Source organism: Aythya ferina (assembly GCF_964211825.1).
Source record: "Aythya ferina genome assembly, chromosome: W".
Classification (NCBI taxonomy): Eukaryota; Metazoa; Chordata; class Aves; order Anseriformes; family Anatidae; genus Aythya; species Aythya ferina.
Window position 1 is genome coordinate 5,110,832 of NC_140313.1, and position 15,389 is coordinate 5,126,220.

General features: G+C 44.2%; 2 protein-coding genes across 6 annotated transcripts in view; one reads left to right on the plus strand and one right to left on the minus strand.

The window, feature by feature from the left end:
- Window positions 1-3,361, minus strand: part of LOC311426322 (CUGBP Elav-like family member 4) — a gene marked incomplete at its 5' end in the record, with an annotated part of 354,690 nt that extends 351,329 nt beyond the window's left edge. For 4 of the 5 annotated variants that reach the window (XM_084502753.1, XM_084502750.1, XM_084502751.1 and 1 more), the window contains one exon: window positions 3,312-3,360. In XM_084502753.1, the coding sequence (XP_084358879.1) occupies window positions 3,312-3,360 (49 nt within the window). Of the gene's footprint in view, window positions 1-3,311 lie in introns of all 5 variants that reach the window. The other variant, XM_084502752.1, reaches the window with a different exon arrangement.
- LOC311426492 (uncharacterized protein) overlaps window positions 1-15,389 on the plus strand; it is a gene marked incomplete at its 3' end in the record, with an annotated part of 206,305 nt that overhangs the window by 28,605 nt on the left and 162,311 nt on the right. The window lies entirely within an intron of this gene.

The window sequence follows — 15,389 nt, forward strand, 5'->3', positions numbered from 1 at the left end:
ACTAGAGTTACACTCTGAGTTTTTGTCTTTTTATCATGTTCTACGAATTCCATCATTGCTAACGTCTTTATAAAATGTCAAAGGACTCTGACCTTCCAGTGAGATATCTGGAGCTTCATGAACCATTTGATAGAAGGAATACTCCTATATAACATTTTGCAGTTGATCATCTGCATACGCACAAACAGGCAGGAATGCAAGATGCAAAAATATCCCATTAATTTAGACTGTTTCCCAAGAGAAATGTACTGAAAATACATTCATTTCTAGTTCCTGTGAGATTAGGCAAATGTAAATAATGCCAGATTTATTGAAAAGGATTGCATTCTTTGTCTTGCTCCTAGTCCAATATGGGGATTAACAAACAGAATAATAAAAACAGCAAAACTAATAAGGGGCACTCAGTATTTTTGTTTAGTTGGTTTGAGTGAAATTTGTGCCAAGCAACAGTTTGAATTCTTCCCCAAATCTAGATGGTCTGATACATTAAATTCATGCTCACACACACAAAATGCCAACAAACCAACTTTTGGTTCAACTAAGAATCAGGACACAGAAGGGATTAAAGACCAGCGAAACCCAGACTGCAGAAAAAAAGGGGTAAAAAGGCTGAGCAGAATCTTTTTGTTGTCGTTGTTGTTGGAGTAAATTCCAGACTCCTATCAGGTTTGGGTTTTGGGAGAACTGACTGGGAAAGTCAGGGATTCACACTTCAGCAAAATGCAGGTATTTGCCCTTGTATAAAACACAACCTTACTTCCTCAAGAACACCACTCACCATTTCCAGTACAGCCTCCTGGCAAGCTGCAGGTTCAAACAGTACTGCATCCTCTCTTTCATACCTGGCACCAAAATTCCCCACGAGCCAAAAGACAGAGGCGTATTCAGAGTAAGTGCTCTGAGCAGACTGCAGACCTGTGCTGTGCAGAAGAGATGCTTCATCTACCAAACTCCCCCCTTCCCTCATGTCCCATCCCTATACACGGACGGGGTATAATAAGCTACAACTTAAGTTTCTTTGTTGTTGAAGTTGACCTTTATCTTGCAGACCTAATGAAGTCTTTTGATGTGCTCCTAAGATTCACAGCCTCCTTTTCAGCATTCTATTTGCTGCGCCTGCTTTAACCAGTGGTCTCATGAAGAACATAAGTTTTCATGCAATGCATCCCTTGGGTGCCAATTGTTCTTTTCCCCCATTAGTTGTCCTTGAGTCATGCCATTTCGAAACATCACCAGCCCACAAGCAGCCTGTCAGTGGGGAATTAGGACAATGTGTCTTTCACACCAATGATGAGCATACCCGCTTGGCCTCTGTATTATGATCACCACCGACAGGAGCAATACAGGAACGGAGTGGGAAAGAAAATATGAAGTTTGTGTGTGTTGGGGAGATAATTAGCTAAAATACAATGGAGAGGGAACTACTGGTGTGATGGATAATGCGGAATCAAACCGCCACCCAAGTCCTGTGAGGGTCAAACCACCCCTCCTTAAAGCAGCTGCTCTTAGTAAGTGTTTGAAAACCCTCCCCAGAAAGCCAGATGTGTTCTCTATCAGTGATTTTTATCAGTTAAAAACAAACAAACAAACAAACAAAAAGAGTGATTGGGAGCTACATACCCTGTAGGCACACTAAGCAAATTGGCCAGCTTAATTATTATTTTTTGGTATGTCTAATTAAACAGACAAAAGGCCCTCCCTTCATTCTCGCTGTCAGCAGGAGCTCCACTGGAATGTGCATAATGTCCCCTCATTTGCCCAGGCAGATGAGCCTTACCAACACTTACCCAGACACAGAGCCAGATCTTCAGAGGGGAAGGAAAAGGGGGCAAATTAATCCTGTTCTGTTAAAAACCACTGGATGATGCTGTGTTATGTGTCATGCCTTTGTTGTGGGTTAGAAGTGTGCTATGGCTAGCAGAACTTGCCATCACAGAGTCTGTCAAACATTTTCTGCACACTGCTGGCCGAATTCCCCTGAATTTACTTTATGGGGACTCCAAAAGCGCCATATTTATCCCTGGGTTTTCTGACATTTTTCCAGCATTCAGCTTTTGACCTGCTCTGCAATTACACAGCACCACAGACCTTCCTTACAGAGCCTCTGCCAACCTGCTGGTTTCACCACTCCGTGACACCAGCCCTTTAACTACAAGCTACGTACAAAGTCTTCCAATGACTTGAGTCACTGAAGAGTTTCAGCCCCACATTTACACAGTCAAATCCTCTGGAATCCAAAGCTTTCAACTGAAAAAGTGCACAATTTCAGGGCCTTTTGTCTGCGAGGTGTTTTGCTCCTTTTAAGTAGTTGGTGCTGGTGATTTCCACTAATGCCAACACAAAGATAGTAGTCACATAAGTGAAGAAGAGTTTACGTCCATGGTGGAAATTAAAGAGTTTTCATACATTTCATACATTAATAAATGACAAAATCTACTCCCATGTTTATATGATACAGAAGCACTAGTGTTTTTACTACATATATGGACAAAAGCTTCTCCTTTTTTGTCACTCAAAGAGACAGGGATTGAGAAGTATCATGTCGTTATATGTATATATATGTATGTATAGAAATGTACTGATACAAGAAAATAAACAGAATAACTTGTCCTGAATAACTGACCATTTTATGGGTGAAGTATCACAAAATCAGTTTTGTCAGAAATCCTTTCACAGAAAACACCTTATCACTTGTGATCCATTGAGTGGTCATTTAGCAAAGCCTTCCAAATCCACCATGCAGCATGGAAAAGCAAAAGACTAGATCCTGATTCCAGCTACACCTGTGAAAATCCTGAATAACTCCCTGGTACTAAGAGAAGTCTTCAGCTTCCACAACAGGTTTATCCACATAAGCTGATAAAGGTGCAGAAAACTCCTCAGAATTTACTTTTCCAAAAACAGAGTTGCTTCAGTTCAAGCAGAAACAGCATGGTCAGATAAAATGTAAAATATCTGCTTTATCCTAATGAAATTACACACCTCTGCAGCTCGTCCTAACATAGGTTTGAAAAACCTATGTTGCCGTCACTGCTGTTAAACTTTGTTAAGTCAGTGCCTGATGCTTCACTTCTTAACAAGGCAGTTATTTGTTTCCCAGGCAATCGCTGGCACCTGCCTGCCTTTTAAAATCAGATAATAATTGAATATGAGGAAAATGAGATGAAGTAAAGGAGATTTAATAAATAGAATCTTTTCTGCAGAGGGAATTTCTGTGGCAGTGATTACATTACTAATTGATCAGCACATTGCCCGAGAGAAGCCAGAGACGACAACTTAGCACTGTGGATGAAAGCAATGCAGTCAACTACCTCCTCGGCTTTCGCTGTCTGCTGGTTTCACCTGGATTGGTCTGTTCATCTGTAAAAGAAAGCAAAGAGAGACAGATATTTAGCAATGGAGTCAAACCTTGTTATACAGAGCCTTGCTTTGTATTTTACTGTGCATCAGTTAGCATCAAAATAGACTCCATGAGGAGGGAAAAAAGCAATTAGTAAGCAAAGAAGTGGCAACAGAGCACAGGCTGCTTGGGCAGCTTCTTAGTTTGAGGTGAATCAGTGTCACCCCACTTACCTAACAGGGGCTCTGCTGAATCACACCAGGTGAGGGATCTGACTCATTTCACACAGGTCATGAAATTTTAAATGTAACTTTTTAAATTTCTAATAGTTCCCTCTGGAAACACTGTGTCAGAACAGAAGTACTTTGTTAGAACATATGGTTCAGTGAAACTTTAATTGCAAAGGTTTCTTGAGATTGTCATGGTGAAAAGAAAATGGGAAAGTAAATTCCACCTCAACTATTGGCTCGGTAGGACAGTCAGTTGTATGACTATCAAAGTCATACCAGGGGAATGAGACTTAGATCTGGCTTGTCCACATGCTATGGAAATGCTGGGTGTTGAGAATTTTTTTAAGAGGGTGTCCTGGTTTCAGTTAGCACAGAATTAATTTTCTTCCTAGTAGCTGGTGGAATGCTGTGTTTTGGCTTAGAATGAGAAGAGTGCTGATAACACCCCGATGCTTTAATTGTTGCAGAGCAGTGCTTATACTAAGCCAAGGACATCTCAGCCTTTGCTCTGTCCTGCCAACGGGCAGGCTGGGGGGTGCAGTAAGAGCTGGGAGGGGACAGACCCAGGACAGGTGACCCAAACTAGCCAAAGGGGTATTCCATACCATCTGATGTCATGCTAAACAATATATAGGGGTGGCTAGCCGGGGGGAGGGGGCCGGACTGCTCGGGGTTAGGCTGGGCATCGGTCAGCGGGTGGTGAGCAATTGCATTGTGCATCACTTGTTTGTACATACTATTATTACTTCGTATTATCACCATTGTATCATCATTATTATTATTGTTATTATTATTCTGTTATTTTTTTTTTCCTGTCTTATTAAACTGTCTTTATCTCAACTCACGGGCTTCACTTTCCATTTCTCTCCCCCGTCCCAGAGAGGGAGGGGGGAGGGTGAGCGAACGGCTGCGTGGTGTTTAGCTGCCGGTCGGGTTAAACCACGACAGAGGGTGAGTGTAGTATGCAAGTCAAAACCTCTCCCTGTTTTGATTTTTCAGATGCCTTTTTCCTTTCTCACATCAGAACACAAGTACATATAAAAACCTTGCCATTGTGCTGTGAATATGATTTATGTTCTCTGACTTATCCCTGTTGCTCTGTCTCTTACAGAGAAGCACTAGGGACCATCACTGTCACCGGTGTTAGGCGAGGTGCAGAGCACAGCTACCTTCTCCGGTCATTTGGGCCCAGCCCAGCTCCTGCCCAGCTGCTGGGGCCCAGCCCGGTGCTGGGGACCAGGGTCTCTGCCCAGGCCGGGGGACGTGGTTGCCGCTTTCCCTTTTGCAGGCCCAGCAGGTAGCAAAGCTGGGCACATACCCCAGAGACACATGGATGCACGCGGACAGACAGGACGCTGACACAGCCAGTCACACGGGCTGCCCAGCCAAGGGCTGCCTTCAGCAGCACTTCCACACCATGCTCATGTACTAGCAGACACAGCCAGCCAAGCACCCCTGCCTGGACCCAGGCCCCTTGCCCACTTCACAGGTCGCCTCCTCACTGGCTTGTCTAGCTTGAAGCTCGCTGGCGAATGCACATGCACACCCTGTGGACACCAGGCTGGGGAAGATGCAGATGCTTGGCCCTCAGAAGCTGGCCCCAGGCCCAGGGGCTGTGTCCCCCATGGCTGCAGAGCTCTGCTGTTTCTGTACCCTCCCAGTCTGGGCCCCCTGGTTCACATCTTATCAGCTAGTTGTCATTGTCTCCCCACTTAGAAGTGGGGCGGATAACCCTGCTGGAATCCTGCCTCCCTTTCTAATTATCCCTTGTTCCCTTGGAAAAGGTCCTTGACCAGACACCCTTAAAGGAGGTGTCTCCTTCTACATACCCTTATACCCAGAGCTGCTCGCTCCCAGGAGAAAGGGGCAGCAGATGTCCACGACCATCTTAACTGGTGGTGCCTAACATGACGTGGGTGTCTAATGCACAGGGTGAGGATATTCCCCTCCTGTTAATAGCTAGGGATGCAGATTGGATTGGAAACTGCTGAGATTTTCTTCTGAAAGCCTCTCCCCACCCTTCTTCCACGTCACTTAAAGCAATACAAACAGTATGGGGATGAACTACTCAAAATATTTTTTTTCTGTGTGACCACAGCTGAGTGGACTGAAATTATCCTTAGGTTTGGCAGCTATGGAAAGGGTAAACTCAAACAGGCATCACAAGGAGCAGGAATTTAGATGGCAATGGAAATCTTCCTAACAAAGACCAAAAATTTGCTGATAAGTGTCACAGGATGCCTCCCTCACCTCAAAATTAAAACAAACAAACAAACAAACAAATAAGAAGCAGATGGGGGTTAAATTGAATATGCATATTTTACAGAGATTGATGTCCCCCACAGGGATCCCACAATAATTGTGGCAAGTCCAGTAAAGCTATTCTGGCTCTCAGGCAGAATGCAAAGGTTCTCAGAGCTGCCCTCCATGTCTTGCCTGCAAAAATCATTGACCATAGCCACCCCTGTGCTCTCAGACACTGGGGCCAAAAGCCACAGCCCTGATGAAGCTTTGTGCTGGAGTCAGGGTTTAGCCTGCAGATGCAGGGATTATAAATTTTATTCCTGATTCTTCCCAATTCCAGACAGGTATAGATCTGAATCATCGTCTTTTCTCTAGAAAACATTGGAAAATTTAATCTTATATCTCTTGGCTTTGCAATGAATGACTTGCAAGCTTTTTAGTTGTCATGTCCTGTATCTAGTTAGTACTACTATTTAATATCTAAATATTTTACTACTCATTTTCTAGCATCTCTATGCTTCTCCTCCAGTGTTTCCATTACCTTGGAGAACAGTAGGGGTGAATCTGCCCCTCCCTTATTTGTGGCTAATTGCAGTTGGGCAGCAAAGCTGCAAAGCTGTTAGGTTTCTTTTTTCTTTTTTTTTTTCCTTTTTTTTTTTTTTCTTTTGGAAGTAGTTCATAATCATTTAGATTTGTCCTTCTATGACAGAGTGACGCGCTGGGTGGACGAGGGAAAGGCTGTGGATGTGGTCTACCTTGACTTCAGCAAGGCTTTTGACACCGTCTCCCACAGCATTCTCCTCAAGAAACTGGCTGCTCTTGGCTTGGACTGGCGCACGCTTCGTTGGGTTAGAAACTGGCTGGATAGCCGGGCCCAAAGAGTCGTGGTGAATGGAGCCAAGTCCAGTTGGAGGCTGGTCACTAGTGGCGTCCCCCAGGGCTCGGTGCTGGGGCCAGTCCTCTTTAATATCTTCATCGATGATCTGTATGAGGGCATCGAGTGTACCCTCAGTAAGTTCGCAGATGACACCAAGTTAGGTGCGTGTGTCGATCTGCTTGAGGGTAGGAAAGCTCTGCAGGAGGATCTGGATAGGCTGCACCGATGGGCTGAGGTCAACTGCATGAAGTTCAACAAGGCCAAGTGCCGGGTCCTGCACCTGGGGCGCAATAACCCCAAGCAGAGCTACAGGCTGGGAGAGGAATGGTTGGAGAGCTGCCAGGCAGAGAAGGACCTGGGAGTGATGGTGGATAGTCGGCTGAATATGAGCCAGCAGTGCGCTCAGGTGGCCAAGAAGGCCAACAGCATCCTGGCTTGTATCAGGAACAGTGTGACCAGCAGGGCTAGGGAGGTGATCGTCCCCCTGTACTCGGCTCTGGTGAGGCCGCACCTCGAGTACTGTGTTCAGTTTTGGGCCCCTCGCTACAAGAAGGACATGGAGGTGCTTGAGCGGGTACAGAGAAGGGCGACGAAGCTGGTGAGGGGCCTGGAGAACAAGTCCTACGAGGAGCGGCTGAGGGAGCTGGGCTTGTTCAGCCTGGAGAAGAGGAGGCTCAGGGGCGACCTTATCGCTCTCTATGGGTACCTCAAGGGAGGCTGTAGCGAGGTGGGGGTTGGCCTGTTCTCCCACGTGCCTGGTGACAGGACGAGGGGGAATGGGCTTAAGTTGAGCCAGGGGAGTTTTAGGTTAGATGTTAGGAAGAACTTCTTCACTGAAAGGGTTGTGAGGCACTGGAACAGGCTGCCCAGGGAAGTGGTGGAGTCACCATCCCTGGAAGTCTTCAAAAGACGTTTAGATGTAAAGCTTAGGGAAATGGTTTAGTGGGGACTGTTAGCGTTAGGTCAGAGGTTGGACTCGATGATCTTGAGGTCTCTTCCAACCTAGAAAATTCTGTGATTCTGTGATTTATTCTAATTGCTCTGCACAAATATTTAGTAATAAAAAGTTATCAAACTTTCTGACAAGTAGGTTAAGATGATGGTGAGCCTAGCAGATCCTGCTGCATTGTTGTCTCAAGAGAAAAATGTACTTAGCCATAAACTGACTACAGTTAGATACACACTTGGAAAAAGAAGGATCAATGGCTCCAGACACTACTGAGTAATTTCTGCTCTCCTGTATGCCTGTATCCTCTAAAAAGCTCCAGACATTTTAAGTGCTAAAACCAGCAAAGAATCTGGTACTGGATAAACCTTGTATCAGACCCTACTTCTGTAATTATAAAGATATGTTGTTTACACATGTGTATCATAAGATACTATCAGGGCCGGAGGCAACGTATTTGGCATCAGCAGGACAGACAGTCTGCCATAGCTCTCCTGTAACCACATGTGAGTAGCTAGCTGCTATAGACATTTAAAGATCTGTTAAACATAGGCCATGAGTGTGATTTATGTCATATAAGTAAAAATGTCTAAAACATGTGATTTTAAGCCACTCCTCAGACTGGTGTCTGAGATGAATGTGATGAATAGTTCTCTGCAGTGCCTGTTCCTCTCCACTGATCACAAAGGTAGTCAGTAGTCTATGCAGGAAGGTTAGAGTTAGGTGAGATGAACCATATCTTAGTCCCCATACACAGGATAATAAAGCTGAATACACCTCTGTCTCCCTGCTCTGATTTCCCCCATTGTAACTGGTTTGTGTTTACTGCAGGTTGGTGTTGACATCATCCACGTACCAAGGTCTGACTCCAGAGCTGTTAACTGACAGCTGCACTCACTGTCTATATATGGGTTACTAATGTGGATACAACAGCTAATCTAACTTCTGTGGTGAGAGGAGGTCCCTGCTGCTTATGCCAAAATAACCAGAACCTGCATCCCAGGCAATCAGAAAGAGAAATAGTCACATGAGCTAAGAATTTAGAAGAGGTGTGCTAATGGCTGCAAAAATCACTGCTGAACTCAAGTAACCTTTGGATCCAGCCTTTGGAAGAACTGGAAATAGCTCTTCCTACTTGTGAAGAGCTGGATGTGGTCAGTTTGCCATCAGGCAAAGACCATCAGGCCCTTTAGCAAAATGAGAGGAGATGATATTCGGTAACTTATTTTTTGAGATTGGGGCATGAGGGAGGAGAAGAAGAGAATCTCTGAGACAAGGAAAAATAGAGGGAGGGAATGGGTATCCAACAGATGAAGAAAAAAATGAGGAAATTAATAAGTAAAAGGCTAGTGTAATTTAATGTACACTATGATTTATACACTTGAAAATTTCTTTATAGACCAAAGAGAAAGCACTGCATGCACAGAGCCCATAATACAAATTGAGATCATCTTGACATGAAAGACACCAATTATAGGGAGAAACACTGAGAGGAAAATAATTAAGTTTCTGCTCTCTATTTTTGGAACTTTTTTCCCCCCTTTCCTTACACAGCCACTCTGGGAGCAAGCAGGTGGCATGGGGAGCAGAAAAAGGCTAAGTGGGGAAATAAAATAGCAGAAAGAGGTACCTTCCCCAGTCTGGGGAAGCACCTGCCTGGAGAGAAGGGATTTCAGAGGTTCAAGCTCTCTGCTTATTCTTCAGCTGAGAACTGTCATGGTTTTAATGCAAAGAAACCATTTTTTTTTTCTACTCCAAAGCACAGTCCCCTGAATAGTGTTTCGAGGAATAGTGGTATAGATATCTTTAATATCTGTCCTGCCTTGGTGGAGCCTTATAGTGTGATAGGAGAAAGAAGGAGTCCTACGGCACTCAACTGGGCTCACAACAGGAGGAAAACGTGTTGGAGTAAATGAGGTTGTGTAATGCCATCTTCGCCTTGAACTGGAAAGGATGGTGACCCCAAATTACTGCTTTCAAATGCCTTCTGAGGGAAGAGCTCATGTCATTACACTGCAGATAGTGCCACTTAGTGAGGATGCCTCTTCTCGGTTTTGTGAGAACTCGAACCCAGAATTGGTAGAGTTACTTTTGAGAGAGCCAGCACATGCAGCCTTAAAAACACCATGTCTCAGTGTCTAAAGCACAGTTTCTCCAGACTTTGGGAAGGATCCATCATGTGCTTTACATTCACCCTACTACATGGAGCACAATTTAGGCTGGTATCCAAACACCTAGTACCTGCTGGAGCTGGCTGTGTATATAAGGGATTTGTGTTACATTTTACTCCTGTCTCGGCAGATCCAAGGCAGACACCAATGAAACTTCTCTTCCACATCTTCAAATGCCTCCAGTGTCATGAAATGCATGTGCCAATAGCTGCCAGTACAGTCAAGAATGATGTCTCTCACACAAGCCTTTCTGTAGGAACTTGTAGTAGCAATCATAAGAGCCCTAGCTAGTCCAAGAAGACACCTCATATTTGAGGAAAACAGAAAAGTGTTGATACCAATGCCAATCAGCAAATCTGATTAATGCCATGGGCAGCCATAAGGGATCACAGGAACTATAGATATGGTTGTGAGCTTTTAGTGATTCCTATCATTAAAATCTTTAAAAGAGATTTGGCATCACAGGGAAAGAACTGGGTGGGCTGATCCAGCATTTAACTGACAGATGGACTGGATGAACACTGGAAGGCTCTCCTCTAGGAATAGCTGTACTTCTGTTTGTTGCAGTGGTCCTCCTTTCCTCTGCCCATGGATGCTCTTTGTTCTCTCCTTTGAAATAGGATCATGGTTCCTCACTCTAGATTATCCCTGCTGAGCTGTCACAGTGAAAGAAGCACAGCGTTTTATCAATCAGATAAACCAGAATGAGCTTATCTCCTCTTTAGCCTCTGTCTTACCCTTTATGGCCTGACTAAAAATGTTCATTCCCTACATCAACTGTGAACATCTATTTGGGGTGTTTATAAGATTCCCAACATTATGGTACCAGAATGCTTAATAGTCATAAAACCATTTTAAGTCTGGACAATTTGTTTTTTATCCCTATTCATGATGCAGAGCCCAACTTGGCCACAGTAATTATTTGGAAGGGCCTTACTCAACATCATTGCGAAGACAGAGGTGTGCTGAGGGCCACTGAGGCACAAAGAGATTTAGGCAAGAGCCAGAAAATATAATTTGGGTTTCTGGTTCCATATGAGAGGCTTACTTTTCAAAGAAGTGACAAGCAACTGTGGAAAATCAGAGTTTTATTCACATCTGGTTACCAGTGTGGCCTCAGGCAACCTCTGTGCCTCAGATCTCGTCGGTGTTTTGGAACTAAGGGCACTGCATAACAGTACAGGTGTGAATCCACCCTACTGCAGGACAGGGTGCTGCAGGTCTTTTCTCCACAAATGCCATAGGTGGTTGGGTTGATGGAGGTGTAAGAACTCCAGGTGCATCACACTGCTCATTTTCTTTTCATCCTTTGTGTCTTCACCTCTGCTGAAAACCACTTTTACTATTGCCTTTGCACACCTTGGTCAAAATCACTCTACTCATTACACTTCATTTTGGCTTTTTCCTCCTTTTGCCTAAAACCAACCCATTCAACTAATGCCAAATGCCAACCTCCCACATCAACTTGCCCCACCTACCCCCACCCCAATCTTCTCTGCGAGTAGAAATGCAACATCATTTTTCATGTCCAATTACAGCCACCATGGTATCACTGTTAAAAGGCAGTGCAGGTACTCCTGTCAAAAAGGGTTTGAGTTACAAGAAGCGATGAATTACAGCAAGCCCTTTTTCAATTATCTGCAGAAATGAAATGTCAGAGCTTGCTGCTGTATTTTTCTCAGCACCGTCAGCTACAGGCCGCTGCAGGAATTAGACAAGGGACAGACACTTTTTTGTATCAGGATTTTTTTTTTCCTAAGGTTGTCATTTTCTCCCCCACCAACCTTTTTCTGCTCCCCTTGGCTTTGATATTAATTTAGCAGGTAGAAGGATCACCTGGGAAAGAAGAGTCAAAAACAGAGAGAGATTATTTCTCACTGTCTCTATCTTTCTTCCTCTCACCACTCCTACTATCTTTTCCTTTCTTGTCTCACTTTTACATTACTAACTAACGTATATGGGGTTTCCAGCCAGGACTAAGGCTCTACCAGGTTTGAGAATGGATAAGCATAGAGTTAAAAACAAGAAGAATAAAGGAAAATACTAAGGATGGAGACTTGCCTTGAACAGTTTCAAATGATAACAGAGACAGGAAGGAAAAGTGAGGAGGGGGCTGCTGAAGATCACTGAAATGCCACTAATGGTTAGGAAGATGATGTCCAAGGCAGAAGCAAGCACTATTGGGGATAATCTGCTGGCTGTGCTGAAGGATTAAGTCACTTCAGAAGACAAAATAATAATAATAATAATATATAAAAAACAATTCTAGATTGTATGATGTATGAGACTGTGGAAGATGACTACATTGATCATTTATGTAATAATAGTCTTTCCTCCCCTCCTTACAGGGCTTAAGAAATTTGAATATTCCCTGACAAGAGATCAGTTGGGTATGATTAAGGCTTTGTATCAAAAACTGTGAGGAAAGGTATTCTGTTGTCCATGTTTACTGAAGTTACCAAAGAGTCAGGCTGGAACAGTCTAGAGAGTAGAGGTGTTGACCTCTGTTAAGGCCTGCTTAGAGCTCTATATTGCCTTCTGGATTAATTTAGTCATATCATTGTATGTTTTTTTCTCAGCTTTCTTTTCTGTAAAATGAATACAAAGACACCCTAATGTACCATGAAGGTGGTTGATGAAAAAATGGTTCTAAATGTTGGTGTTAAAGAAACAAACAAAAAGTGTTCCATAATGTCTATGCCTGAACCATGTGGGCAGACATAATGGCAAATAACAAACTCTTCTTGCCCAACCATGTTCTGTTCTGTTGGGTATTGTTCAGACATCAGCCCTCTAAATCAATGATCAAACACTGCTGTGACCTGATGGCAAAGAATGGGATGTAGATAGGAGCTAGCAGGTCTTAGCAAATGTGTATTAGGCATTACTGCATCTGTGTTCCCAAATCCTAATCCCATCCTCAAACATTTGCTTCCTAAAGACATCACATATTTCTTGGTGATCTCATGATGTTAACTGGACACATGGATAGTTTAATTTATAATAGTTAATAATAATAGTTTAAAATGAAATTTCCAGAAAATATGGCTACTCCTTTTCCTTTTTTTTTTTCCTTTTACCACCTCTGCTGACCTTCTGGGGGCCTGCCATGTAAACAACAGTAATCCCACTTAGGTCAACACAACTACATATGTGAGTAAAAGTATTGGCATGAATGTGTTTCAAGAGTGGGTCATAATTTTTAAAGCACTGAGCAAAATCTACTGTGACTGAAGGCCCTAAGGAAATACAAAGTATATTAGTGTCAAAGTTGGAAAGGCTAAGAAAATCACTTACAATTGAATTGTGTGTGTGTAATTGCAAAGTTCAAGTAAATCACTCTGTACCTGATTCTGATCGACATAATTGAATTACAGTAATCTAAACTAGATAGTCCTGAGAGTGAATCCAAAGCAATCTCCTCTCTGAAGAAAAATAAATAAACTCAGGGCCCGGGTCCTCAGCTCAGGGAAATTTCCATAAACATTACAGAATCAGGAAAGCTGTTTCAACATAGGTTAGCTAGATAGACAGCTTTTTGTATTTGTATACTGCAGCTATAAAACATAGAGCAAAAACCTACTCCTGTGGGACCAGAGGTAAGTGTTGTGGTTCTGCTCAAGTGGGCAGCCGAGCTCCACCACAGCCGCTCTCTCACTACCCCTCCTCAAAGAGGAACGGGGAGAAAATATGTGAAAAGGGATCAAAGGTTGAGATAAGGACGAGAAAATCATGCAGTAATTATTATAACGGGCAAAACAGACTCAGCATAAGGAGATAGTAAGATGTATTGCTCATTACTAACAAGCTAGAGAAGTGAGAAACAAAGGAAAGAAACCAAAAGCACCTTCCCCCCCATTCACCCTCTTCTACCTCCTCCCCCCGAGCGGCGCAGGGGAATGGGGGAATGGGGGAATGGGGGTTATGGTCAGTCTATAGCACTTCTTCTCTGCCGCTCCTTCTCAGTCACTCTCGTCCCCTGTGCTGTGGGGTCCCACCCATGGGATACAGTCCTTGATGAACTGATCCAGTGTGGGCTTCCCACAGGCAGCAGCTCTTCCAGAACTGCTCCAGATATGGGTCCGTACCACGGGGTCCATCCATCAGGAGAAAACTGCTCCAACCTGGCTCCCCCACGGGCAGCAGCTCCTGCCACGTCACCTGCTCCTGCATGGTCTCCTCTCCACGGGCTACAGGTCCGGCCTGGAATCTGCTCCAGCAGGGGTCTTCCACAGGGGGCAGCCTCCGTCGGTGCAGGGCCACCTGCTCCACCGTGGTCTCCTCCACAGGCTGCAGCATGGAACCCTGCTCCACTGTGGTACTCCATGGGCTGCAGGGGGACATCCTGCTTCACCATGGTCCTCACCACAGGCCGCAGGGGACTTCTGCTCCGGCGCCTGGAGCACCTCTCCCCCTCCTTCTTCACTGACTTTGGCACCTGCAAGGCCGTTCCTCACTCCTCTCACTCTCCCAGCTGCTGTGTGGCGCAGCGTTTTTTTTCCCCTGTCTTAAATATGCTCTCACAGAGGCGCAAAACAACATCGCTTATTGGCTCAGCTCTGGAAAACAGTGGGGCCCTTAGCAAACATGGGGCTGCTTCTAGATCCTTCTCACAGAAACCACCCCTATGGCCCCCTGCTACCAAAACCTTGCCACGTAAACCCACTACAGTAAGTTGCATGAATTGCCATGTGATTACACGTTAAGCATAGTTTTGTGTGGGCAGCACAAATTGATACAGCATTGGATTAATGAAAAAGCAGGAAGAAGATATGCTTTAGAAAGTTTTATGAAAAAAATCACATTGGTCTGACATGTGGGAAGCACTCACTAGTAATGAATTGCATCTGAAATGACTCTATCCCAAACTTTATCTTTCTAGCAGACTTTTAATTCCTCCCTACCACCGTCTTCCTGGCCTGACTAGATGTGTGTCATAGACATGTACACAAAGAGATGAGAAGACCAGAAATGGGAATGTATGAGTTATGAAAAAAATATCTTGAAGGGTCTGACCTTTACAAATCAGTCAATGCTCTGGTGCCTACCCCCGAGAATGATTGCTACTGGCCATCCCCACACTCCAAGTATTTTCTATATATCATATAAAACACATTACGAATCATCCATCTAACTATCGATTCATCTTTCCACTTGTCTCGTGTACGTAGATGAACCTAGAGGGCGCTTAAGTTCAGTTCATGTTCATGTGCAGAGCCTATGGCTTCTAATACAAAACTTCTTCCCTGCAAAACAGTTTGGGCTGGAGTTTGAAAAAAACGCTGATCCTGTTAGCAACAGAATAATGACTTGCCAATTTCACAGATCCTTTGATTTGTTCTTGGGGATGCTGAGCACGTGCGCTACACATCACAGTGTCTCTGTCTTTAAATGAAGTGGGGAGGGCCAGAGGGGTTGATGGATCTCTTTATCAGGGAACAGAGTGATAGGACAAGGAGTAATTGCTTTAAACTATAAAGGGGTAGATTTAGATTAGAATATTAGGAAGAAATTCTTTACTATGAAGGTGGTGAGGGACTACAACATGTTGCCCAGAGAAGCTGTGGATGCCCCAACCCTG